The 25,831-nt window shown below is 49.7% G+C and overlaps 1 protein-coding gene across 12 annotated transcripts in view; it reads left to right on the top strand.

Annotated features, from left to right (window-relative positions):
- COPS7B (COP9 signalosome subunit 7B) overlaps window positions 1–25,541 on the top strand; it is a 29,101-nt gene extending 3,560 nt beyond the window's left edge. Inside the window, exons 1-7 of one of the 12 annotated variants that reach the window (XM_036022713.1) lie at window positions 1,282–1,761; window positions 3,412–3,589; window positions 7,539–7,614; window positions 9,740–9,828; window positions 11,577–11,779; window positions 13,589–13,694; window positions 24,150–24,781. In XM_036022713.1, coding sequence (XP_035878606.1) covers window positions 3,428–3,589; window positions 7,539–7,614; window positions 9,740–9,828; window positions 11,577–11,779; window positions 13,589–13,694; window positions 24,150–24,308 — 795 coding nt within the window. In that variant the 5' untranslated portion in view covers window positions 1,282–1,761; window positions 3,412–3,427 and the 3' untranslated portion in view covers window positions 24,309–24,781. Of the gene's footprint in view, window positions 1–1,281; window positions 1,762–3,411; window positions 3,590–7,538; window positions 7,615–9,722; window positions 9,829–11,541; window positions 11,780–13,588; window positions 13,695–24,149 lie in introns of those variants that run through there. The other 11 variants (XM_028510698.2, XM_028510699.2, XM_036022712.1 and 8 more) reach the window with 11 other exon arrangements.
- Window positions 25,542–25,831: the final 290 nt, after the last annotated feature.

Here is a 25,831-nt window from a genome sequence, read left to right as displayed (position 1 = left end):
GATAAAAGGAAAACTCCTTTGTATGGCGTACACCCTTTGTGATGTGCTTGCTTATTCTTCCAGGCTCAACTCAAGCCTAATCTCCTCTAGAAGCCTGCCTGAAATCACTTCTTCCCAGGGAGAGCCTTCACCTGTACTCTCAGGTGCTTGTGGCAACTGTCTGTCATCGCCAGAGAGACCTCTCTCTCCCGGGGGGCAGTGAGCTCTCCTAAGTAAGAACTTACTGTATTTAGGTACTTACTGGGTGCCAGGCTTGTGGTTTCCAAGACACTGGCCACCTGAGCCCAGCTCTGTAGCCCTCACTTCTGAAACCTTGGTTCCAGCCGTTCTGGGTGTCTTTTCTGCATCGTAGGTATTGCACAGTGCAAGCCTCTGCAACTGCGATCACTGCCCCCTTTCCTTCCCCTTTTTGCCTGGAAGATACCTGTTTTTTTTTTCTTCCCCTACATACTCTCTTCTGTGCTTCCAAAGTGGTGTCTCTCATAGCACTTGATACATTTGAGCTTTTTGAGGGCAAGAACCCTGTTGGGTGTTTTTTCTTTTTTCATATAACCTTCTAGAATGTAATAGGTGCTAAAGACATTTTTTGAATAAATGAATGGGTCAGAGTTAGGCTCCTTTGCATCTGTGCTGACTGCTTTCTGCACTCTAAAACACAAAAGGCAAATACAGGTCTTTTCCTCATCTTCAGGACCTGGAAGTCTGTGGTGCATACTGTACTTTAAAGGAATCAGTTTAAGTGTTGGGTTATATAGTAATTCCTTAGCTATCTTACTGGAGAGTTATTAAGTCCCAAATGCAGCCATGAATGTCATTTTGGTCACAGAGGCATTGTTGGCTCCACCCAAAAATGCTTATTTTAAAACATTTTCTGAGCCCTGACTGGCGTAGCTCAGTGGATTGAGCGCAGGCTGCGAACCAAAGTGTCCCAGGTTCGACTCCCAGTCAGGGTACATGCTTGGGTTGCAGGCCATGTCCCCCAGCAACCGCACATTGATGTTTCTCTCCCTCTCTCTCTCTCTCTCTCTCTCTCTCTCTCTTTCTCTCTCCCCCCCCTCCCTTCTCTCTCTAAAAATAAATAAAACCTTTAAAAAAAGAGGTTAAAAAATTTCTGAAGAGAGGTCAAGAACACGGTTTTGGGCTTCAGACAGCCTAGGTTCCAAAGCGGACTTTGCTACTTACTGCCTTTGGCTGGAAAATGGGGATAATATTCCAGGCCATAGAGTTACGAGAATTCAACGAGACAATGTAAAGCGCTTGGCACATGGAAAGACGTTTAATAAACAGTAGTTGTTGTTAGGCTTACTGTATGTCTCCATCCCCCGGGTAGACAGTCGCCAAAGGGAGCTGTTGCAGGGTAAAGCTCTGTCAAAGGGGTGGATGTCAGGTCCAGGATGGTGAAGATTTGGGCCCCAGTACCGCCGAGGCTGTTTTCCCTCCCTCAGGCCTCTCCCCATCCCGATTCCTGGACTACAGTCCAGCAGGAACCTCTTCTCCTGGCCGGGCCCCACTGGAGATGTGAGGCTGTGAACGCTGACGGGAACCTAGTGTGGGCGGAACTGGAATGCAGCAGCGGGAGGCTTCTGGGGGAGCGGTAAGGCCGACGGGTCGGCGGAGGTAGAAAAGCGTCGGACGCCCGGCCGATCATGGACGCTTGACAACCTGCGGGCAGGCGCCGGGAGGCCGAGATAGCGACCTAGAGGACGGAGAGGCGGCGAGGACAGGTAGGGCCCAGCGAGAAGGCGGGACCCGGCCGGCCAGGTTCGTCGGGACTGTCCGGTTTCGCGCCCGCCGCCCGGGAAGCCCGCGGCCACACCGCCCCGCCCCCGCCCCGGGGAGCGCGCCCCGCGGCTCCTCACTCCGCACCCGCCGTCCTGTCAGGGAGCAAGCCGCGGGTCCGCTCTCCCTGAAGTCCGTTCGAGCCCGAGACCCTCCGCTCCCGCACTGCGGCTGCTCTCGCTTCCCCACCCCCAAAGGCTGCCTCTCTGCCCCTCTGCTATCCATCAGAATAGCGCCCCCCACGACGGGAATTCATCACCCCGGTGTCTCCAGCCTCCTCCTCGAGCCCTCCCACTCCAGAAGAAAGCGATTATCAGCGCCTCTTTATCTCCTTCCTCCCACGGGCCTTGCTCTTTAGGCAGAGATTTTTTTTTTTGAGACAGCGGAATTTCTGTCCATTTGTCTAATCCTTCTCCATCCCCAGGCCTTTCCATTCCATCTGTTCACACGTGTCCACTTGGAAGGGAGGTTTTCGTTTCACCTCCCCCTCTTCCCTCCCACCCTCTTCACTCTCCTCTTACCTCATCCCTTCTCAGTAACCTTTATTCCCTGGCACTTCACTTCTTCTGTTTTCGACAAGACCTTAGAACCCCAAGTGAGACTACATACTTGTTTCTCTGATACTGTGGAAGGGCTGCAGCCCTGTGTGCCTGCCTCCCCAGGGGAACTTAGTTTCTCTTGCACCAAACCATCCTTCTTTGAATTGTTCTGTGCTTCAGCTCACTAAAATTTTTCTCCTCATTTTGTTGTACTGCCCCAGTATGTATCATCCTTGGAGGAGTTATCTTTTCTGACGCAGGATTCCCGGACAGCGGATTTGCGGTGCTGTGTGTCCACATACGCTCAGCACGTGATTAGATTACACAGTTGAGGGACTCTCCTGTCCCTAAGGTCTTCAGGGTGGCAATATAGTATCTTCCTTGTTTTCTCAGGTCTTCTTATTGTTTTCTTGAGGATTTCTATAAATTCTGAAATCATGTTTGGTAAAATGTCACGTCTCAGTAGAAGCGCAAATTAAGGGATATTTTTTCATGAACTTACACACCATGTATTTTCTTAGTTTGAATATGTTGCTGCTTATTTTTCAAGATGATTTCCCCCCTTTTTCTATCCGTAAATGACTTCTCTGATTAAATGAGGCATCTTTCTTGTCTGTTTTTTTGTGTCTTTTTCTTATCTGTACCTGGCCGTGGATGGGAGTCTAAGACGCTGTGGAAGCTGTAACTGATTGCTTTTCCTTGCATCAGCCACCTCTGTATGGGCAAGATTCTCTTTTTCTTAACTAGAGTCTGTAAATGAGGTGGCTATAACACAGCTACTGAGAAACTCCTGTGCGTTTCTTTAGGTCTTGGTTAGGCTTAAGGGCTGAGAACATGCTGCCTTTGGGAGAGGGTCAGATGGTGATTAGGGGGGTTTCACTAAATGTGTTTCAAACCTCAGAATAAGGACAAAATTTCTTTGACTCCAGGTTGAACCCTACCCATCTCGCAAAGTAGTCACAGCCCTTGGACTCAGGAACTGGTTTTTCTTTTTTAATACTATAAAATTATTCTGATATCTGATTCAGTATTAAGTTGGCCTAGCTTTGCAAAGGAGAAGGAAAAATGATGGGAACACTTTTCTTTTGGACAGATCTTAAGACCAGAGAATGGCAGGTGAACAGAAACCCTCAAGTAACCTCCTGGAACAGTTTATTTTACTAGCCAAAGGCACTAGTGGCTCAGCCCTCACTGCCCTCATAAGCCAAGTCTTGGAGGCACCTGGAGTGTATGTCTTTGGAGAACTGCTGGAGCTGGCCAATGTGCAGGAGGTAAGGGCAGTTTCTAAACACTTTTTCTATGTTCTCTGTGCTAAGCCTTCCTTTGAGTCTCCAGGTTTCCAAGGAATTTCAGAGCCAAAGCATTGCGGAGCTGTGCGGTGACCTGCGGAGGGAGGGACGGGGATTGGTGGGGCAGGGGGAGAGAGGAAGGTTGATGTCCTGGACCCCTTCTAGTCAGCGTTTTCATCTGAACTTGAGGTACAATTAGATTGGGCTGCTGATAATTTGAAAGTTAGGGAAAAATGTAGTTGAATCTAATAAATTAGAAACGTAGAGTGTAAGCATGGACTGATGTTTAACAGGGGTCGTTTCAAGCACTCTTAGGGACAAAAACCTCCAGTGCAAATATTGACCAGGAAGGCTGTTCAGGTATGTAGGTAGCACGAAGTGATTGCTGCAGAACCTGAGATAGGCGTGAATAAGGAGTGCATTGTTTCTGTGGGAAAGGGCAATGTTGCGTAGGTGTGGAAAGGAGGAAGGATATGACTGACATGCTGGGAGCTAGTCCTTTTTCCTCGTTTGCGGCTTTGTTTGGTTGTAGTTATCAAAACCTTGGGTATCCAGTTTTGGTTGTTATGCCTTAAAAATGAGATGATACAGTGAAGAATGACCAGGTGGAATAAAGAGGTATAAAGCAACCTATACTTTTCAACCTCTACTTCCCACTTTGGGTATTTTTTTATGGTCGTCTCTCACTGTCCATAGGGCGATGGTTCCAGGATCCCCCTGTGATGCTCAGGTCTGCTGGATGAAATGGCGCAGTGTTTGCAGAAATGGCAGGGTGTACCTACACATCACTTCATTCACATGGACTCAGCATAGTGGCTAATACAAGGTCTGCCTGTTGGAACTTTCTGGGATTGTTTTCCAGATATTTTTGATTGATGGTTGGTTGAATCACCAGTGTGAAATCCGGATACACAGGATGACTGTATTTACTTACTGATTGGTACTGTTATATCATTGACTGAGATGGATAAGAGATCTGGTGACATTTTTATTACTTTGGAGGTTGTGTTCAGGTACTCTTGGTGGGGTGGGTTGGCTTCCTTTTTACCATCACAGCTTCTTTCTGGCTGCCAAGATGGCGCTGGCTCTGTGGATGGCTTTCACCTGCAAATCTGGGCGGTGCTTGTTCTTGGGGGTCATGTGCCTGCTGCTGCTGAGGGTGGCCTGGCGTTCTTGTTGATGGTGGCCGACATATAGGAGGCGGTTGGCTTTTGCTGGCCATTCTTCACGTCACAACGACTAGGACCCTTTGCTGTTGGCTGCTGGCTCCACGCCCACAGCTCTGTGGTATATCACCCCATTATAGTAGGAGTCGCAGGCAGGCCTTCCGATGACTGGTCTTGCGGCTGTACATCTGCTTACTCCTCTTGATCAGGGAGCTGAAGCATCTCCCCGTGACCGTGCATTGCAGATGTGAGGACACGACATCCCTGCTTCTCCCTGCAACAGCCGGAGACTGAAAGAGCTGCTTTTATTTTTTAATTGTGAACTTTAAAAAAATTTTTAAAAAGATTTTTATCTATTTTTAGAGAGAGGAGAAGGGAGGGATAAAGAGAGGGAGAGAAACATCACTGTGTGGTTGCCTCTCACATGCCCCCCAACTGGGGGCCTGGTCTGCAACCCAGGCATGTGCCCTGACTGGGAATCAAACCAGCGACCCTTTGGTTCACAGGCTGGCACTCAATCCACTCAGCCACAGCAGCCAGGGCTAAAAATAACTTTTTTTATTGTTCAGTTACAGTTTCCCCGTTTCCCCCTCCAACGGTGAACTTCTAACATCAGTTTTGTTCACTGGACTGTATGTGCTCTGGTGTGTTCACTGGTGTTTCCTTAGAGCTTAGTACGTGGGCTGACACACTCGGGCTTTCAGCCCCAACTGAATGTGTCAGAGCTGGAAAAGGAATGCTATCGGGAAAGTTGAAGAGGACTGGGTTCTTTTTAAATAGACTTTATTTTTTAGAGCAGTTTTAGAGTCACAGCAGAATTGGAAGAAAAGCAGAGATTTACCACATACCGCCTGCCCTCACACATGCACGGCCTGCCCTGTCGCCAGTGTCCCTCCCTAGCGTGGAGCCTGCTTTGACTCATCATCGTCACCCAGAGTCCAGCACTTGCTTTGGGTTCACTCTTGGCGTTGTGCATTCTGTGGGTTTGAACAAAAGCATAACGAATGACTTGTATTCGCTAGTACATTACATGCAGAGTAGTTTCACTGCCCTGCAGATCCTCTGCGTTCTACCTGTTGACCACTCCCTTCTCTCTAACCCATGGCAACCACTGATTCATGTGGTCGTTTTGACTTTTCCATTATGTTGTAGATGGAATCCTACAATAGGGAGCTTTTTTAGGTTGGCTTCTTTCACTTAGTAATATGCATTTGAATTTCCTCTATGCCTTTCATGGCTTGATAGCTCATCATTTCAACAGAAGAGATGACTCAGGGGTAGTGTGTTCCTTCAGGGTCACGAAAAGCCTGAGGGAACGTGCCAGCTAGTTGCCTTGTGGTTACGAGGTTAGCTGAGAGGAGACGGGTGGAAGCGGAAGCGGGAAACACCTCACTGACGCGGGCCAGCGGGAGAAGGTGTAGCGCATCCGCTTTGGGGAAAGTGGTCCGTCACAGCTGGTTTTCTAGTCACCTGTCTGGAACACGGGGGCTAGATTTGATGACCTGCCTCGGATTCAGGGCTTCAGGAGGCTGGTTGTTGATGAACCCGAAAAGGTAGGCTGGCCTGCTGGGGTGCCTGCTCTCGTTGGGGCGCTTAGCAAATCAGCTCTGTCTCCCCGCAGCTTGTTTTTTCCATGTGTAAGCTGGGAATACGCTAGCTGTCTTTCCCTCGTCTGGAGTTACGGATGTAGTTCTGGGAACCTTTTTTAAAAAGATAAAATTGGGTAGTATTACCATTGGCATCCCCAGAATAACTTGGGTGCCCCTGTTTAGATTTCACTGAGTTTGGTAAATTGGCGAGTAACAGGTCCATGTGTGTGAGTAAAAGAAGCAGCCAGGTAAGGTCGTTGAGGGCAGAGCGAGCACTTCGGGCAGAACAGCGTCTCTTGCGCTTTCCTCTGGGGATCGCTCCGACACCAGTGTCAGTGAGGAGTAGGTGGGGTTTTTTTCACATTTTTTATTGTCGTTCAAGTACAGTTGTCTCCATTCCACCCCCGACCCCCCCCCCCAGGAGTAGGTACTTTTTAAAAAAAAATACTTTATTTATTTTCAGAGAGATGGGAAGGGAGGGGGAAAAAGAGAGAAACATGGACGTGTGAGAGATACATCCATTGGTTGCCTCCTGCACGCCCCCAGCTGGGGACCTGGCGGGCCTGGGCCGGAACAGCAAGTCAAACCTGTGACCCTTCAGTTGGCAGGCCGGAGCCACACCAGCCAGGGCAGGAATACGTAATTTTAATGAACATTTGTATTTGGGATAGCCTGATATTCTGGTTTTCTCTCCCAGCCTGGCTCTGCTGCCGCACCTTATACGCTGTGCTCGTCTCTCCCAGCGTCCCAGCTCACACACAGTCCTGAGACTTGGAGCCCGCCCCGCACTTTGCTCAGTTTGCACTGATGGTGGCCTGTGCTGCCCCTGCCAGGCTGGTGTGTGCACAAGGCTGCTCCAGTGTTCATTTTGATGGCGAGGGAGTCTTGAGAAAACTTGAACCGTTTCCAGTACTTACTGTTTTGTGTGCACTTGTGGAAGCAGAAGCAGCTGCTTGGGGATGCTGTGTGGAGCGTAAAACATGTATTCCTGGGGGAGAACAGTTAAATTGGGGGCTTTAATAATCTTACTTATTTTCTCCCAAAGAATGAAAGCGTTGGAAGGGACCAGCTCATAAAACGGTATAGAACCTCGGCACGCGCTCCCCCGCCCTCTGCTTGAACACCGCGGTGATTGGTAGGCAGCTCAGTCTGTGAACTCTTTCCTTTCCTCCTCAGCTGGCGGAAGGAGCCAACGCTGCTTACTTGCAGTTGCTGAACCTGTTTGCGTACGGAACGTACCCAGATTACATAGGTGAGTTGGTTAAGATCCTACAGAGACTTGTAACAAACTATAGAAATGATCCCTGAAAGTATAGTCTTAAGACTTTTCCTCATTATGTCCCTCTGTTCAGATGTGTCGCCTCCATGAGGGTCGCTGGGGTTTGGGATGCAAAAAGCATGGGGCGGGTCTTCGTGACCCGGCTGCTCCCACTGCACTGCACTCTGTGGGCAAACTCACACAAGGACTCGCCCTTCTCACCTTCTGCTTCCCAGGGCTGGCGGGGGGACTTCTTTGTGCTCCTCCATGAACAGAGCCTTGTCTGTGTTCCAGATGAGTTCTGGAGAACTGGTGTTTGTAGAACACTGCAGTGTTGTGAAATGTCAGAAAACTCACTTGTAAGGTATTTAAACATTTTAGATAGTGTCAGAATAATATTGCCATACTGTATTGAAGAAACTTTGGAAAATAGGGAAGAAAAAGGAATAGTTGTACCAGCGTTCGTTAAACTGCTGTTAGCACTATGGTGCTGGATTTTCCCTCCTCTGCTTGGATTTTTCATTACGTAGGCATAGTTAGATTATGTATACACTTTTATATTTTGCTTTTTCCACTTATTTCATAGGCATTTACCCATGTTTTAAGTCTGTACATTCATTTTTAGTGTTCCGTAATCTAATACTCCATAATCTACTTAGCCCATTCTCTTTTGTAGGTCATTTGAGTCATTTAAAATTAGAATCATAAACAGCATGTCCAAATGCTAACTTACTTCCACTCAGGCCTTGTTTGCTCGGCTTCCCCGGCCTATTTTAGTGGCCCGACAAAAGCCTGGTCGTTTATTTCAGTGGCGTGACCCGGGACCTTCCCCACTGTACCCCTGGTCCCCTCTTTGTCCCTGTCTTTCTTGTGGGCACTTCTGCTTTCTGCTGCTCTCAGACTGGACAGTTCGCCACTCGCCGGGTTTTTGCTGACCTCCGCTCTGTCCCTGTGAGTGTGTCCTCTGTTCCTGTCCTCACTGAAGAGGCAGCATTGCACAGACTCCGGAACCCGAGTCTGCGTTCTGTTCGAGCTCCAGTCCCACTGGGTGGCTCTTTCGGCACATTAAAGAACCACCAGCATCTCAGTGTCCTTCTCTGTGGTAATCCAGGTCCACAGTCCTCTGCCTGCACTTCTTGGGCTAGATGTTGCAGAATCAGCTTGGGGGAATCTAAACAGGTAATACGCTGCATAGGCCTTTTTACGTAACACCCTTGAAGGGTGTGGGCAGCGCCTGTGGTCAAACAGTCATAATTTTGCAGCAAAACAAGTGAACATTCCCAACAGGTGGGATAAAAAGCCTGCCTTAATTCAGGTCAAGAATTGCTGCCAGGTGAATTTTAGCACCATATCAAGGAAAGAAGATCAGTTTGGATTCACCTTTTTGGAATCCAGGATTACGGATAAGGAATTGAAAGCTTTAGAATCTATCCCGTGGGGTTGTTGTGAGGACCGGCTGGGTGTGTGCGCACATCTGGATCTCTGTGTGGGTCCGAGCCAAGTAGAGCTTGCCGTGGGTGTTACCTGCAGCTGCCGCCGTAACTCCGTTAGCACCATCACTGTTACTGCAATCTTGCCCATCCTTCAAGGCTCATTTCAAACTCCGTATTTTTTCCCTCTCCTGTATCTCCCCAATGTGACCGGGCTCACTTGCTCTCTCATTCTCACCTCTCTTCCCCTCTTTCCCTAGCTCGCTCTCTCCCCTCTCCCTTCCTCCTCACCCTCTCTTTCTCATCCTTTTTCTCTCTTCTGGCAGTTTATGCCTTTCATCTGTTAGTTCTGTCTTGCATTTATGAGACAGTGCCTTACACACAGCAGACGCCCAGTGAAGATGTGTTGAACTTGACTGAATGTCACAAAGGGCACAAATAGGATTCCAGTAAGATAATTGTCAAGTGTGCTCATGCCTGGGTTTTCAGGAGACGAGGCTTGTCTCCGGAGGCGCACGGCCTTCCACAGCAGACGGGAGGAGCTCGTGGGACGTCGGCCTCATGATAAGTGCAGAGTCATGAGAGTGACTCAGTGGTGGATTTGGTGTGGGGAGGTGCTGTGCTCATTCCATAAAGGAATCCTAATTTCATTTTGTGTCTCGATTTCTGTGGTGGGTGGGACCGAGCAGCCAACAAGGGGAGCCTGCCAGAACTCAGCACGGCGCAGCAGAACAAGCTGAAACACCTCACCATCGTGAGCCTGGCGTCGAGAATGAAGGTACGGCCCCTCGCCCTTCCTGTCCTCCCCCTCACCTCGGGCAGATCTCTCCTGGCATCGTGTGGAGTTCCGAGCTACACACAGTGGAGTTGGAGCACCGATGCACAAAGTTTGCTCAGCAAAGGACAAGAGAAGAAAAGATCATTGAAATAGTGTTGACAGTTATTCACCCCCCAACTTAGGAAAAACATGCCCAGGAGTGACTGGGAATCGGCAGCTCCCAGTTCTGGCGCGCCGTGCTGCCTGCGTGGTGTGAGCACGTTCCCTTCCGAAGGGGCACTGCTGTCTAGAGAGAGGTATTCTTAAAGCAGCAGGGCATCTCAAGGCGAGTTACCCACTTCGCTTGTTGCTCGGTGTACAGTGAGCTGTGCTAGTGCTGGAGGAAAAACTTGCTACGTTGGACTTACTGGGAAGTAGATTTTTAACATGTTGCTTTCCTCTGGGGATTTTCAAGGTTAATTTTACTCATTGGAATTTTTGCCTTACATGTTGGCTTTAGGCCTGAACCTTCTGTAAGATGTCATCACTCCACTATGTGTGACTTCCCTGCCCCCCTCAATTTGGAAGCAGCCTTGCAAACAGCTGCTCATAGTCATTAGCGGAGAAGATCCAGACTCGGTTAATTTATTGTTGATTTGGCTCTCTGCCTAGTCCCAGCCCGAGTTTTGGGGGACTGTGCCTTTGAAAAAGTTGCTTTTTGCATTTCCCCTCTGTGACTGAGCTCGAGAGGTGTGTGTTTCTTCTTGTGTTGTCATGGCTTGGCTGAAATCACTTTACATGATGCAATCACACATTTCTGATTCTCAGCCTGACATTTCATTCAGGTGGGAGGCCTATTTGTTAGGACATGAAGACCTGACCTTTTTTTTTTTTTAGGTCCTAATCATGGACTTCTCAAGTGTAGCAAAGAGTAGGGGTAGGTTTTTCCTTCAGTTTTACAACCCGACATTGTAAGCCCACCTGCCACCCCTGGGTTTTAGACCTTCAGTCATAGAAAACCCTGCCAGGTGCGTTTGCTCTTCCTCTCTTCTGTGCATGCGTTCTCCTCCTGTCTGTTTCTGCAGATCTGGGCACTGTGTTAATTTCCAGACTAAAAGTAATGTGTCCAGATTTGCAGAAAACTGGGTGTGTAGATACCCAGTTGTCTTGGAGTCACGCAGAACGATGGTGTAGCCCGATGAAGGACTGTTGTTGGGAATTGAGAGTGGTTGCAAAGAGTCCGAGAAAACCACTGTAAACTTCAGGATGACCTCTGAGCTGGCTGTACTGCTGGCCACCTGTAGGTGGGTGTGTGGGCCTGCAGGTGTTTTTGCTTGTACTCGGCCAGGTAAGCCCCCAGTTTCTCCTGGCCGGTGTCTGAGATTAGCGTTTTGTGATGATCTGGCATTTCATGCAAAGTCTGCAAACTTCCAGAAGGTGGCAGAGTAGCATATACCAAGTATTTACTTTTCTCTTCTGTAAAGTTTAGGGCCTCAAGGAGTTTGTTTCAGGGTGAGAGAGCTGAAGGTGGGGCAAAGTCCAGGAGGCCGAGAATCTTGGAGAACGCATTCCCAGATGCTGTGGGTCCTGTTTGGATCCCACAGGTCTTAGGGCTCATTTATCCATCTCTTGTTGCCATAGATGATAATAATTATCACTACACAGCATTTCCCAAAGCCCTGAGGCAGCTGTTGGCTATGTTGGTAATTCCTGCATTTCTTTAATGTTTGCCAGTGGGTTTTGTAAACATCACATGGCCTTATCTGCAGTGTATCCCCTACTCCGTGCTGCTGAGGGACCTGGAGATGCGGAATCTCCGGGAGCTGGAAGACCTCATCATCGAGGCTGTCTACACGGACATCATCCAGGGCAAGCTGGACCAGCGCAACCAGCTGCTGGAAGTGGACTTCTGCATTGGCCGTGACATCCGCAAGAAGGACATCAATAATATTGTCAAGACCTTGCACGAGTGGTGAGGCCGAGAGTTGGAGGGCTCTCTTCTCTTTAGGGAGGGGATATCTAGCCTCCGTTTGGGGAAATGCGGGCTGCAGGTATTAGCTGGGGCTGCCTGGGGAGAGTTTGCCGGAGGGTGAGGGACTACGTTTGTGACAGTTGCTGTGTGGCAATAGGAATCACTTCAGGCCTCCTAGTGCCTGGGCTGTAAAAGAGTTTTTGTCCTAGTGTAGCCGGGGCTGTTTAACGGGGGCTGTCAAATGCCCGGAGTTGGCAGGTGGAGCCTCAGGCCTAGCTGCGTGACCCTGCGCTCTGTGCACCAGCCTCAGAGTTTGCCGGCACTCGGGAAGCGGGTTTGGTGAGGTCTTTGGGGGAGGGAACCTGTGCTCAGCATCGGTGACACTGGGCCGGTGTCTGTAAGACGTTGTGGGGGACAGTGAGGACAAGGAATGGGTCATTCTGAGTTGGAACCCAGACTCACACTACATTAATAAAACTATATTCTGGTATAGGAAAAGGAGTGGGATGTTTGCATGTACTCCAGTTTAATAGAGTTTTAATAGAAGTTGATGTTTGCAAGAGCTGTTTCAGGTTCTGTAAGGGTTTGTTATGAAGTTATTTAAATGATTTGGGTCTCATGAAGCCAGACGGACTGAAATCAGAGATTTTAGCTGGGTTTTGAAGGAGGGCCAGGGGGAGAGCAAGGTCGGGGGTGGGGAGAGTGTGTTCCCAGGCGGGTGCGTGGCAGTGTGGAGGTGAGGGAGCGGAGTGGGCAGGCTTTGTGTAGAGGGGGGGGGGGACTTTTGTGTAAAACAGATGGAGTCCTGGCTTATCCCCAAGGGGAGGCTATCTCGATTTGACCCCCTGGAGTCTAATGCTCCCTGCACCCCGAGTGCCCTAGTTCCCTCGCTTCAGCTACCGTTGGCCCACACCTCACCCCAAGTGCTAGTCCAGGTGTGACCCCACCTTCCCTTTACAACCTCCGACCAAAGCAGGAACTTTCAAAAGATTGTAGAACTCTTAAAGGAAAACAAATGGGAAATACACTTAGAAAACGCCCCTGTCGTGAAAATGGTCTGGCGTGCCAGGTCAGCTTTCCGACCCACGGGAGCTGGCTGTCCGCCGCCGTTTTTGATGTAGCTGACATCTGCAGGTCCGTAGTCTGGCTTCCTGTTTTAGCCCCCGACAAGTTTCCACCCGGAGGTGAGGTGCCGTCCTAACCCCCGTCCCAGGAGGTTTATTAGTACAGATTCTTAAAACTTTGTTTCGGCATTGGAGTTCAAACTGAAACAAAATGGGATGTAGAGTGGCCCCACAAATAGGGCAAAATGTTCCCATTATTGAATCTTAAGTGAAGGATTATGTGGGGTATTCATTGTACTATTCTTGCAACAACTTTTAGGTTTAAAAATTTCAGAATAAAAAGGGAAAAGAAAAAGGAGGGGTCACAGGAAGTAACTTAAACTTCTGAGAAAGGGGGCAATCTTCAAAATAGGATGCTTTTAGAAAATAATTTTTTCTTTTGAGAAAAATGTACATTCTCCCTTCATTGCTTTTACCTTACAATGTGTAAAACTTCCCCGTGGGATGCAGAGGTTGGAGACTAAAGCTGTGCTCTAAGGAACTACTCCACATACTCCGTGTGTGTCGCCGTGTGTTACGTATTTAGAAACGCTTCTCTCTCGGAAGGAGTGCAGGGGCACGAGCCCTGTCAGAGGGGGTGTTACAGAAAGATGCACCCCGTAAGGAGTTGGGAAGGGAGGTTTCGGAGCCCGGAGGAGAGCTCCCAGGCCTTCCTTTGGCTCAGGACCGGTTGCCCCCCTTACAGGTGTGATGGCTGTGAAGCAGTTCTGCTGGGCATCGAGCAGCAGGTTCTGAGAGCCAACCAGTACAAGGAGAACCACAGCCGGACCCAGCAGCAGGTGGAGGCAGAGGTAAGGAAGGGGACTTTGTTCCCTGCTCCAGGGGCGCCCTGTGTGCTCCTTTGTCTCGTGAGTCCTGTTCCAGATGAAATAAGCAGTTACCAACAAACAGGCGTGGGGGTGGGGGTGACACAGTCTCTGTCCTTGGTGCTCTCTGTCTCTTTTCTGCTTCTGGGGTGGCAGAGGGCCAGTCGGCTTAGAAAGCCGAGAATGTGGTAATTCTTCAGTGCATGTGTGCTTTATAGCTGAAGAGCAGAAGACACGAGGTTGGGGGTGTACCTTAAAGATGGATGGGAGGAGGCACCAGTCTGAGCTCTTCCTAGCTTTGGGGAACTCAGTTCCGCTCTAGAGCGTTCAGCAAGATGTCAGCGCCCCTGGTTCAGCCTGCTTTGGACAGCCCCGGGAGGCAGACCTGATGCACCGCTGGAGCGGATGACAGTCAGTGGGGTGCCTGGAGTCGGGTCCCTGAGTAAACCACACACAGGAGACTGTAGACCCTGCAGCCAGGCCGTGACTGCAGCAGGGAACACGTCCAGGGAACACTCGCAGCTGTCTCTTGTTTGACTTACGGTGGGAACAGAGCAGCCGTTTTGAAAATTAGACTATAAGAATAAGAAAATTCAAATTCAGGAATCAACACCATCAGTGTTCAATTTTTTGGAAAACTAGCAAAGGACTGAAAAAGTTTTCTATGAAGGGATAAAATATTTTCATTTTTTTTTTAAAGATTTTTTTTTTTGGAGAGAGAGGAAGGGAAGGAGAAAGAGAGGTAGAGAAACATTAATGTGTGGTTGCCACTCGTGTGGCCCCCACCGGAGACCTGGCCCACAAACCCGGGCCTGTGCCCTGACTGGGAATCGACCCAGCAACCCTTTGGTTCACAGGCTGGCACTCAGTCCACTGAGCCACACCAGGCAGGACTTTAGAATTATTGACGATGATGTAGACCTTTTTAAATTTTTAATTTAATTTAATTTTATTATTTATTGATTTTAGAGAGAGAAACATTGATTAGTTCCACTTATTTGTACATTCATTGGTTGATTTTTGTATGTGCCCCGACTGGGGATCAGACCCCCAACTTTGGCTTGTTGGGATGACGCTCTGACCAACTGAGCTACCAGGCCAAGGCCTACTGCAGACCTTTTTCTGGAGATTTATTATCTATCTGCAGGTACATAAAGAATGATACTTAAAACAATATCTTTAAAACTGTAGCAATCCTAGGAAGTCAGTAAAACTTGTAACTTACTGATGTAAAAAGGGACAATTTTTCCTTTCACTTCAATTTTTAGTATCAGTAGAACGTCATAAGGATATGTACCTTTCTCCTCAATTAAAAAAATTCTTGCTAAGAAATAATACGAGTTACAAAAAGCGACAACAGTAAGACTCAGGCCCCCGGTACTGCTCTGCTTCTTAAGCTGTGTGGTTGGTGCCGTGTTCGTTTTGTTCTTCTCTAAACTACACATATGTTGTAACCTTTTGAAATGTGTGATATATTTCATACTAAAAAAAGAAGAGAGGGAAAAATGTGGTGGGTGAAATAAATGCACATGAAGATAAAAGAGTGACTGTGGTATCTGTGGCACCTGCTTGTCCAGGACGTTGGTGGCCTCTGGGCGGGACACAGGTGCCTGCCGCTGGCTCAGCGGGTGTTGTTGGTGCGCCAGTCGTCTGGACCCTGTGCAGTGGCCTTGGAATTTGTTCAGAGCCCTTAAGGTCAAAGCGTTGGCATTGGAAGTCTTCTCCTGGTGCTACAGGGCTTAAAGTGATGATGGTATTTAATGAGTTTTATAAGTGGGGTGTCCTTCAGTGTGGCAGAGTGGGGCCCGGAATTACAGCTAAGGAACAGTACATTGCTGTGCCTTTTGAAGGGGGATTTGTGAAATTTGAAGATTTCCCTTTCTGAGTTACATGTGTCCTTGAAGATAAAGCCTGTGTCTTTTGTGTCTTTGTAAGACCAGCGCCTCCTTCCGTGCCTAGCCCGTGGTGGTTGCTCACGTGCGCACTGAACTGAATGTTTCTGGCACAGCCTGGAAGTGTACGGCTAACCTGTGCTTTCCATGAGCTAGAGGGAATTTATGTTGGATGCACACAGATTTTTAACTCTAAGGCAAAGAAGTATGAACTACTTTTAATTTAGCTTTAGCCAAAGACACATTCAGCTATGAAAATGAGCCTGCTGCTTCTCTGAGAAGCTGTGTTATCTGTCACCTCTGTGACCGCTGTGGCCTCTTCTCTGCTCTGTGATTGATGCCTGAAAAGTAGGGAGGGCTAGCCACTCTATTCTCTCTGTCGACTCTGACCTGTGGACCCAACCCTGGAAACAGGAGGTTTGGAGGTGAAGTGCGCCCACCTGACCGGGGTAGCCTGCGTGAGACAAGCCGTCTTCGACCTGGTTGGAAGGGCCTGACCCCCGCTGGTTGCCCCATTGCACCTGGTCTGTCGTCAGTGGTGTTAGGGTAGGGGCTGGGCTTGGCTTGCGGTACTTAGCCAACAGGGATGAATGACACTAGTTTCAGAATTTTGAACAGTTCAGGTTTATTTCCGTGACGAGTGGCATCCGCTGAAAGAAGGCAGATGTGAACGCAGGTACATCAGACACTTGGCTAACGTTGGGGCACAACCATACTTAGACAGCAGTGTGGACACAATCTTTAAATTAGGATTATTTTAAAAAGAAAACAAAAAAGGAAAGGAAATGGAAAGTAAAGGGGAAAGAAAAGGAAAAGAAAGGAGAAAGGAAAGGAGAAAGGAAAGGAGAAGAAAAAAGAGCCAGGGCAAGGGTTTGTAACCAGTGGCTCACTGATGCAAAACATGGGTATGGGTACCCCTGCTGGCAGAGCCTGATACTGCCACCAGGTGGCAGTAGGGAATAGATTAAGTTCAAGAAAGAAATTTGAGGAGAAGGCTCAGTAAAGAACACCTTGAATACCAAAGAAATCAATCCGCTGATTTAATAATTATCTAGGCCCTGGCTGGCGTAGCTCAGTGGATTGAGCATTGGCTGCAAACCAAAGGGTTGCCAGTTTGATTCCCAGTCAGCGCATGTGCCTGGGTTGTGGGCCAGATCCCCAGTTGGGGGTGTGGAAGAGGCATCCACATATTGATGTTTCTCTCCCTCTCTTTCTCCCTCCTTTTCCCTCTCTCTAAAAATAAATAAATAAAATCTTTTTAAAAAAAATAATCATCTAGAAAATCTGGAACAGACCGGTATAAGGAGGAGCACAGCCAAAGCCAGAGCCCTGTTGGTTTTCCGTCCAGTAAATGGGGACCGGACTGCTGAGTGTGGGGTGTGACCACCTCCCAGCAGGGGCACACTCAGTGTTTGTGGACCGGAAAAGGAAGTGCATCTGCAAAGAGTGAAGCTGTAGTTCCGTCGTGTTCTGCTGGTATTTATGCTTCTGTTGCACTTGACCGAACTCTTTTAGTCGTTCTCTCAGCGAGTTGGTGATTCTTTCTTTTTTGTCCTTAAATTAGATTGCTTTTTCTCAGAGGGAAAAACTGGATGTTACCCTCCCCTAAATTTTAAAATAGCCTCCTTTTGGTGAGCTGTAGCCTCAAGAGCCTGCCTCCTTAATACTAAGCCAGCTCTGTCACTTTTTACCTGAGAATGTTCGCTCCTTTTCTCCGTTCCCCGAAATAACGCACATTAATTAGTTTCTATTCCAGCATACCTGGGGAAGATAGAACAGTAACATTATGAGCTGTTTCATTATCTCTGAGCAGGCACCCTGGCGGGGAGGCAGTGCTTGTTTGAAGCATCATAAAGCGTCTCCATCCATATTTGATTTTGGAGCACGTTTTTCTTCACATTAGGATGTGCCTGTGCCTGATGCTGGTGGAATGTTAACGTACAGCTGTCGCCACATTCACAGAGTAGGCTTTGTTTGAGCCGTGTAGATGATAAAGCATGATTGGACAGAGTAAGCTCTGTTTCCCGTGACGTAGAAGCCCCCCAGGAGTTCGGTTACTACAGTACTAGGGCTCGTTGGCTGTTAGAGGGCAGGGCCCCAAAAGGGTGCCTCCCGGCTCCTCCCAGCTCCTTCCTGCTGCCTCCAGCTCCTTCCCGCTGCGGACTCTGCTTTCTGATGTCTGCCTTCGCTTGGCCTCGCAGCTGAGCGGAGCTTTCCTGCCCCAGAAGCTCTTCTTTCTCCTCTTGCTGGAACATTTAAGGCCTGGTAAGCACGGCTGCAGCTTTGTCAGCAGGTGCGGTCCCACCCGAAAATTCCTGGGACCCATGTTTCAATGACTGGGTATAAACTCCAGGTCGTTTCAGGTAGTGGCACGGGGGTGGCCTGCAAGTCGAACCACTCAAGTAAGAAGATGAGCAGGGCCAGCGGGGTAGTGTTGTCCTCATTTGAAGGGTAGCTTTGTGGAAGAGGAGTTAATTGGACTTCTCAAGGTTGTTTCATGAGGCCGAAACAGGCTTCCTTGGTGGACCTACCTGGGCAGCCTCTCTGGGGTCTCCGAACACACTGTCTGCAGTTAGACCTGCCCAGCCACTGCAAGGAGCTAGTTGACTCCTCACTCCCCTTCAATCATGGGAGAGCTTGGTTTAGCAGCCTCTTTTGTGACTGCTGTGTGTTGAAATGCTAACGATCAAGCTGACATGAGCAAGGCGTGTCTGTCATAGAACCCAGTATGAGGGCCATGCCGCTGCTCCTAGCCAGACTGAGACTTTGTGGGGGATAAATGGTCTCCTTTCTTAGGCTGAAGGACACCTGCCCAGGAAGCCCTGTTTCTCTGTGGAGGCCTTCCTCTCACTCCATTCTGGATGAGCTAGACACGAACTCCAGAAACCTGGAGGAGACAGGCATGTGGGGCCATGGGGAGAGAGAGGTGCCACCAGGCAGGCACAGGCTGAGGGCGGGCGGGTCAGTGTGGGCTGGAGGGGCCAGGGCAGGATCGTGGCAGACTCTCCGGGGAGGGTGGGATCCAGCTGTGGAGGAGACCCACCCAGGCTGGGATAACACAGTGGGCTGGCGTGGCTTGAGTGGACGGCGTGTGCTGAGGAGGAGGGAAGGCAGGTGCAGGATCTTGAGTGGTGTTTCAGAAATGGAGAAAGAACCAAGATTTCCATTGGGGAAGAGTCATTTCTTTTCCTTCCACGTGACCCCCACACCCCCTTCCCATCTGGCAACCATTAAAATGCTCTCCATATCCAAGATTTTCTCTCTCGTTTCTTGTTTGCTTAGTTTGTTTCTTAGATTCAATTGCTGATATGTATTTGTTGCCATTTTATTGCTCATAGTTTGGTCTTTTTCTTACATAAGTCCCTTTCACATTTCATGTAATAATGATTTGGTGATTATGAACTCCTTTAGTTTTTGTCTTGTCTGGGAAGCTCTGTGTCTGCCCTTTGATTCTAAGTGATAGCTTTGCTGGGTAGAGCAATCTTGGCTGTAGGTCCTTGCTTTTCATGACTTTAAATATTTCCTACCAGCCCCTTCTCGCCTGGAAAGTTTCTTTTGAGAAATCAGCTGATGGTCTTATGGGAACTCCCCTGGTGGTAACTAACTGCTTTTCTCTTGCTGCTTTTAAGATTCTCTCTTTATCTTAACTTTCAGCACTTTAATTATGATGTGTCTTGGGGGGCACCTCTTTGCATCCATCTTGTTTGAGAGACTCTGTGCTTCCTGGACTTGCATGTCTGTTTCCTTCACCAAATTAGGGAATTTTTCATTCATTATTTTTTCAGATAGATTTCCAGTTTCTTGGTCTTTCTCTTCTCCTTCTGGCACCCCCATGATGCAAATGTTGGAATGCTTAAAGTTGTCCCAGAGGCTGCTTACACTATCCTTACTTTTTTTATTCTTTTTTCTTATTGTTTTGACTGATGTTTTTTTTTTTTTGTTATGTCCCAAATCATTCATTTGATTCTCGGCTTCATCCACTCTACTCTTGTTTCCCTGTAAATTGTTTTTTATTTCATTTAGTGAATCCTTCACTTCTGACTGGATCTTTTTTATGCTGTTGAGGTCCTCACTTAGGTTCCTTGAGCATCCCTATAACCATTGTTTCGAACTCTGCATCTGATAGATTGCTTATCTCCATTTTGTTTAGTTCTTTTTCTGGAGTTTTGGTCTGTTCTTTCGTCTGGAGCATATTTCTTTGTCTTTCCATGTTGGCAGCCTTCCTGTGTTTGTTTTTGTGTATTAGGTAGAGCTGCTATGACTCCCTCTCTTGGCAGCGTGGCCTAATGTAGTAGGTGTCCTGTAGGGTCCACTGGTACAGTCTCCACTATCACCCAGACTGGGTACTTGAGGTGCACCCTTTGTGTGGGCTGAGTACACTCTTCTCTTGTAGTTGAGCCTTGATTGCTGTTGGCAGGTCAATGGGAGGGATTTACCCAGGCCAGTCAGCTGCAAGGATTGGCTATGACCCCTGACCACCAGTATCTGCCCTCCGTGGAGGATCAGCTGTGCAGGGCCAGGGTGGTGGTGCTCTGATGTGGTCTGTATCTGTCCTCTGGGTTCGCCGGCCTCGAGGTCTCTCAGGTGGTACAGGCCAAAGTCAGCCTCCCAACTGTGTTTTACCTGGGGCCACCCTGCCTGAGTTATAGAGCATTCTGAGGTGGTTGCTACTTTTTCTGGGCTTGGAGATTCCCAGGCAAAGCCAGGCTGTGAATCTGGGCAGGGCAGTTAGTGCTGTGCCTGGGGCACACTGAAGCCAGCTGTTGCTTGTGTGAGAGGATGCAGGAAGTTGTAAAGCATGAGCCATTCACAAGACCAGCCATTCTTATGGGAAAGCCACTGTTAGCAGCTGTAAGTTGGGTGGGATGGCGCCTTAGGGGATCTCCAGGGTGGGGCAAACAGTGTTAGCCAGGTTGGTGGAGCCTCAGGTATGGCACCACCTGCAGACTCGGCGGCCCTGTGGGGAGAGGGTTCAGAAAAGGACCAGTGGCCTCTGCTGTCTTTCTGTTGGGAGAAAGCTGTCCTCCAGCCTTTACCTTGATGCGAGAAACTTCAGTTCCTTCCTGTGTGCCACTGGTGCCTTTCCGGGTGCTGCTCTGATGTCGGAGCTCAGAGGGAGTGGGTCTCAGTAAGTCTGTGTGTGGGCTCTTTACAAGGAATTACTTGGGACTCCAGAAGTTTCTTTCACCCACTCAATCCCCACTGGGTTTTGAAGCCATAAGTTGTGGGGACTTTTATCTGACACTGGAGCCCTGGGTTGGGGGGCCTGCTGTGGGGCTGGGACTTCTTGCTCCTGAGATATCCCTCCCGTTTTTTATCCACCACATGTGGATGTGGGACCAGCCTGTTCCTTGTCTCCACCCCTCCTACCGGTCTGGATGGGTTTGGTTTCCTTAATTCCGTAGTTGTCAGACTGTCATTCAACTTACTTTCTGATGTTTCTGAGTGATGGTGGTTCTATAATTTAGTTACAATTTTGATGTGGTTGTGTGAGGGCTGAGCTGTGTTTACCTGTGCTGCCATCTTGACCGGGAGTCTAGGCCTTGCATTTCTAGTGTTTTATTTAGGTAGAATTTTGCCAGATTTTGGGAAAACTTTAAAACAAATCACTCAGGCAGTGCATCCTACGTACTGAAAGTATGGGTGTGAATCTTGTTTTCTTTCATTGTCTTAATGCATATTTTTAAGTTGCAGTATCTTTTTAAAAAAAAATACTTTATTTATTTATTTTTAGAGAGGGGAAGGGAGGGAGAAAGAGAGAGAGAGAGTAACATCAATGTGTGGTTGCTTCTCATGTGGTCCCCACTGGGGACTTGGCCCGCAACCCAGGCATGTGCCCTGGCTGGGAATCAAACCTGCGATGCTATGGTTCACAGCCCATGCTCAATCCACTGAGCTATGCCAGCCAGGGCAGTTGCAGTATCTTTTAACACATTGGAAATCAGAGGTAACTGACATGCGAAGAAATAAACTTGTGCTCTGAGTTCTTGTTAAGGTCTTAATTAGTTTTTCTCAGAATACTTAGCATCAAACTGGGGACACCTTGGAATGTTTTTGTAGGCATTTATTTTAAAAGTAGTGATAACTGAGAAATCACATTTCTTTTTATTTTTAAAAATATTTTTATTTATTTATTCTTAGAAGAAGGGAGGGAAAAAGAAAGGGAGAGAAACATCAGTGTGTGGTTGCCTCTCATGTGCCCCCTACTGGGGACCTGGTCCTTAATACAGGCATGTGCCCTGACTGGGAATCAAACTGGTGACCCTTTGGTTTGCAGGCCAGTGCTCAATCCACTGAGCTACATCAGCTAGGGCAGAAATCACCTTCCTTCCTTCCTTCCTTCCTTCCTTCCTTCCTTCCTTCCTTCCTTCCTTCCTTCCTTCCTTTTCTTTTCTCTTTCTTTCTTCTTTTTCCTTTCCCTTTTCCTTTCCTTTCCTTTCCTTTCCTATCCTTTCCTTTTCCTTTCCCTTTCCTTTCCTTTCCCTTTCCCTTGCCCTTTCCCTTTCCTTTCCCTTTCCTTTCCTTTCCTTTTTTCTTTTCTTTTCTTATTTTGTTTTATTTTTATACAGAAGGGAAGGTAGGGGGAGTAAAATATCAGTGTGTGGTTACCCCTCTTGCTCACCCCCCTACTGGGGACCTGGCCTAGAACCCAGTTATGTGCCCTGACTGGGAATTGAACCAGCGACCCTTTGGTTAGCAGGACTGACACTCAATCCACTGAGCCATACCAGCCAGGGCTGAAATCGCATTTCTTAATTTCTCCTCCAAGGGCATCAAATTATGCCTTGGAATGAAACAAAATCAATCTCTTTCTTTAAGAGAAAGCATGTCAGGCCATCTTGCTCCAGGTTTTTCACTCCTTGTCTCACCCAGTCACCACTGAACAAGACGTCCCGAGCAGCAGTGAGCCACCGGGGTGGGGGCGGGGAGGTCCGAGATGGCACTTCCCGGCCGGGCAGGACACACTGGCAAACCCGGACTTGGCCCAGGCAGCCCTCTGTTCCGCCGTCTCAGCCTGTGGTCCCCTCTGCTCGTTTCAGAAAGGTTCTAGTGTTGGTGGGAGTGACAGCAGTGTGGGGCATGGCTGTGCCTGTATCTCAGAACAGCAACAAAAACCAAAATGAAAAAATGACCTCCGGTCTAGTGGAGGCCTGTTCTGCAGGTGTTAGATCTCCTCCGGGAAGCACGTTTTTTCGTCCCCCTCTCTCGGTGTAGCGTCAGGTCTGCGTGTGGACTGTCTCTTCTTCAGGCCCCTGATGCTCTGTGGAGGACCTGGGCCCTGGAAGCTCCCTTGTCCCTCTGTGGAAGCCCCAGCCTGCCCCCGGAGCACACGGAGTCCCCCTTGCTTCCTTGCCAGCACACTCGTACCGCCTTCCTCGACACCACCCTTCTCTCTCTTTCTTCTAATGATTTTTAAAAATGCTAATGCTGCTGCTTCTGCTTTTCTTCCTCTCAGCGAGCTAAAGGGCAAAAGTATCAATGATCCCTTAGAGCTGGTGCTGGGGAAAGTGTGTGTACATGTGCATGAAGTTGGTACAATCGCTTTTCAGAAGGCAGTACAGCGGTCGTTATTAAACTGCATAATGCGCAAACCCTTTGATCTGGAAGCTCACTGCTAGTAACATGCCCTCCACAGATGTTCCCCGGAGTATGCGGAGGTAAACGTCAGAGGGCGTCACGGGAGCGGCGTGGCTGGTGAAAACAAGCTGGGGCTAGTTTGAAGACTGTGGAACATTCGTAGTGGAACAGCACACAGGCGTTACATGAAACGTGTGTTCTGATGTGGGGCGGCGTTCAGGAGTTGGGGGATACTTGTGAGCCCCTCCTTTGTGAAGTGAAGAAGGGTACACCGAAAACAATAGTGTGATGGCATCGCGCCATTTTTTTACCATGTTTTCATAGTTAATCACTTAATTGGCTGAAGAGCGTCCTCTAATTGTTTACTCAGGAAGGGCTCATGGAGCTTGTGAAAATGTTTGGTTTCATACATGAACAACAGCAGTTAGCTGAGCCTGGAATTCTTGGTCACTCTTTCTTTTTCTTTTCTGTTTTTAATTTTTAATATTTTGTGTATTGATTTGAGAGGAGAAACATTGATTTGCTGTTCCACTTATTTATGCATTCACTGGTTGGTCTCGTATGTGCCCCGACCACGGACCGAACCCGCAACCTTGGCGTACTGGGCCAAGGGTCTAACCAGCTGAGCCGCCGGCCAGGGCTGCCTCTTCCTAAGGCCGTTGTAGTCGCTGCTCTCTTTCGCCTTTGGTGGTGCGCCTCTTTGCCAGATGGTCGGCCTGCCTCCTCGCGGCTTTGGCCTTCCTTTTAGTCAAGCGCGCATTTGTTCCACTTTTCTGCTTGACTCATTTCCACGTGTCTTCCGTGAATAGCCCCTGCTTGTTCCTCCGCGTGGGGGCTTCTGAGGATAACCTTAGATTTTCTTGCAGAGGGTTCTGGCTTCCTCCCTCGTGGCCCCCGTGGTGATGAGAGCGCATTTCGATGGGCTTCTGGGGCTCGCAGACCGAGCACACAATCCCGTGTCTCCCTCCAGGTAACCAACATCAAGAAGACTCTCAAAGCCACGGCGTCCTCCTCAGCCCAGGAGATGGAGCAGCAGCTGGCCGAGCGGGAGTGTCCCCCCCACGCTGAGCAGAGGCAGCCCACCAAGAAGATGTCCAAAGTGAAAGGTCTGGTCTCCAGCCGCCACTAGGGCCGGTTGGGGCGGCTGGCACTCACCAGGCCTGGGGCGGCCGGGGAGGGGACACCAAGGGCCTGCTTCCTCCCCTCCCCACCTTCAGTGAGTTCCAGACCTGCCCGCCCTCACCAGCGCCTCCCCGCCCTGTTGGTACTGTTTCAGAGGAACCGTTTCGCCCCTGCCCAGCCCACCCCCGCCCACCCCGGTTGTTCCCTTCAGACTCAGGGGCCCCACCGACGCCACCCCAGCAGGGTCAGACGCTGCCCGGCTGCCCTCCCGGAGGCTCTTGTCTGTGTCCAAGGGCTTGTCCCCCTCCCAGGTTTTTTTTTTTCCCCCTCCATGTCATGTCGTCAGGCTGGTCATAGCCAGAGGCAGCTTTAACCGGCCCGCTGGGATAACCGAGAAGGAGGCTTCTCTCTGAGTGCGGTGGGCCTCCTGCAGCCCCACGGGCCGCGGTGCCCACGCAGCACAGGCCCCTCTAGCCCGGGAGCCCGACGCTTCCTTCCCCCTCCCACCCTGCCCCTCGCTGGCAGTGCCGGTCCGACCCACCCACCGGGCCGTGGAGGGGGGTGGTGCTGGGCCGTGTTTGCTAGCCCTGCGGGGGGTTTCCGGCCTCTGAAGCCCAGCTCCAGTCCCTCGCTGGTGGGAGCGCTGGGCTGACTGGCATCCGGTGTCTGGGCGCCGGGGGCCTGCTCAGTGGCAGGAGCTTCGTCCAGCTTGGTGTCCTCGGCCGCTGCCGCCCACTCAGACTGGTTTTCGGCGAGGACGCGCCGGCGGCCCCTGGGGCTGCCCGCCAGCACTTGCTCCCCCAAGACCGTTCGTGACTCCCGGCCGCATCCGTGCTGGGGACGGTGGTGCCGAGCCCCTCCGGGGAAGGACCTGTGGCCGCTCTGTCCCTCCCGCCCCACCCTCCTTGGCCGATGCCCCAGAGCCCTCTGATGACGGCGTTCTCCTGGCGAGAGGAAAGGACTTGACTAGCCTTTCTGAACTTGAACAGTTTCAGGTTATATTTTGATTTTTTTTTTGTACAGGTTCTGATTCTAATACATTTCAACATGCCTTTTTCCCCCTCGTGTCAATGTTTGTGGTAGACGGATCGCCGGGGACTTTGCACCTGGTGGGCGGGGGCCTGAGTGTTTGTGTGCGCGTTTCTTTATAAGGGGAAGGGGCGGTCTGGACCGATACTAAAGTTCACTGAGGGAAGAAGCACATTCTAGAACAAAAAATAAAAGTGGAGACTTCCTGTGACTGGCGTGCAGGGTCGCGTAGCTGGTGGACCTGGAGGGCCTGGGGGGAGGGGCTCCAGGGAACCATCCTGCTGTCGCGGGGCCTGGGGAAGAGGCATTTCCCCCTCAGACACGTCTGGCGGCTGCCTGCCGCCGACCTCATGTTGACGGGCTGCTCCCGTTTGCCCTTGAAGCTGGCCCCCGTGCCCACGGAACACGTCCGCTGGCAGTTTGATTCCCACAGTGCGTCTCACGAAGCCCCCGACAGATGCTCTGCAGAAGGGGGTTCTGTTGTTACATGAATCCGGCACC

Source organism: Phyllostomus discolor, chromosome 4 (assembly GCF_004126475.2).
Source record: "Phyllostomus discolor isolate MPI-MPIP mPhyDis1 chromosome 4, mPhyDis1.pri.v3, whole genome shotgun sequence".
Classification (NCBI taxonomy): Eukaryota; Metazoa; Chordata; class Mammalia; order Chiroptera; family Phyllostomidae; genus Phyllostomus; species Phyllostomus discolor.
Note: the sequence above shows the minus strand (reverse complement) of the source record. Positions and strands in the feature narration are given on the sequence as shown.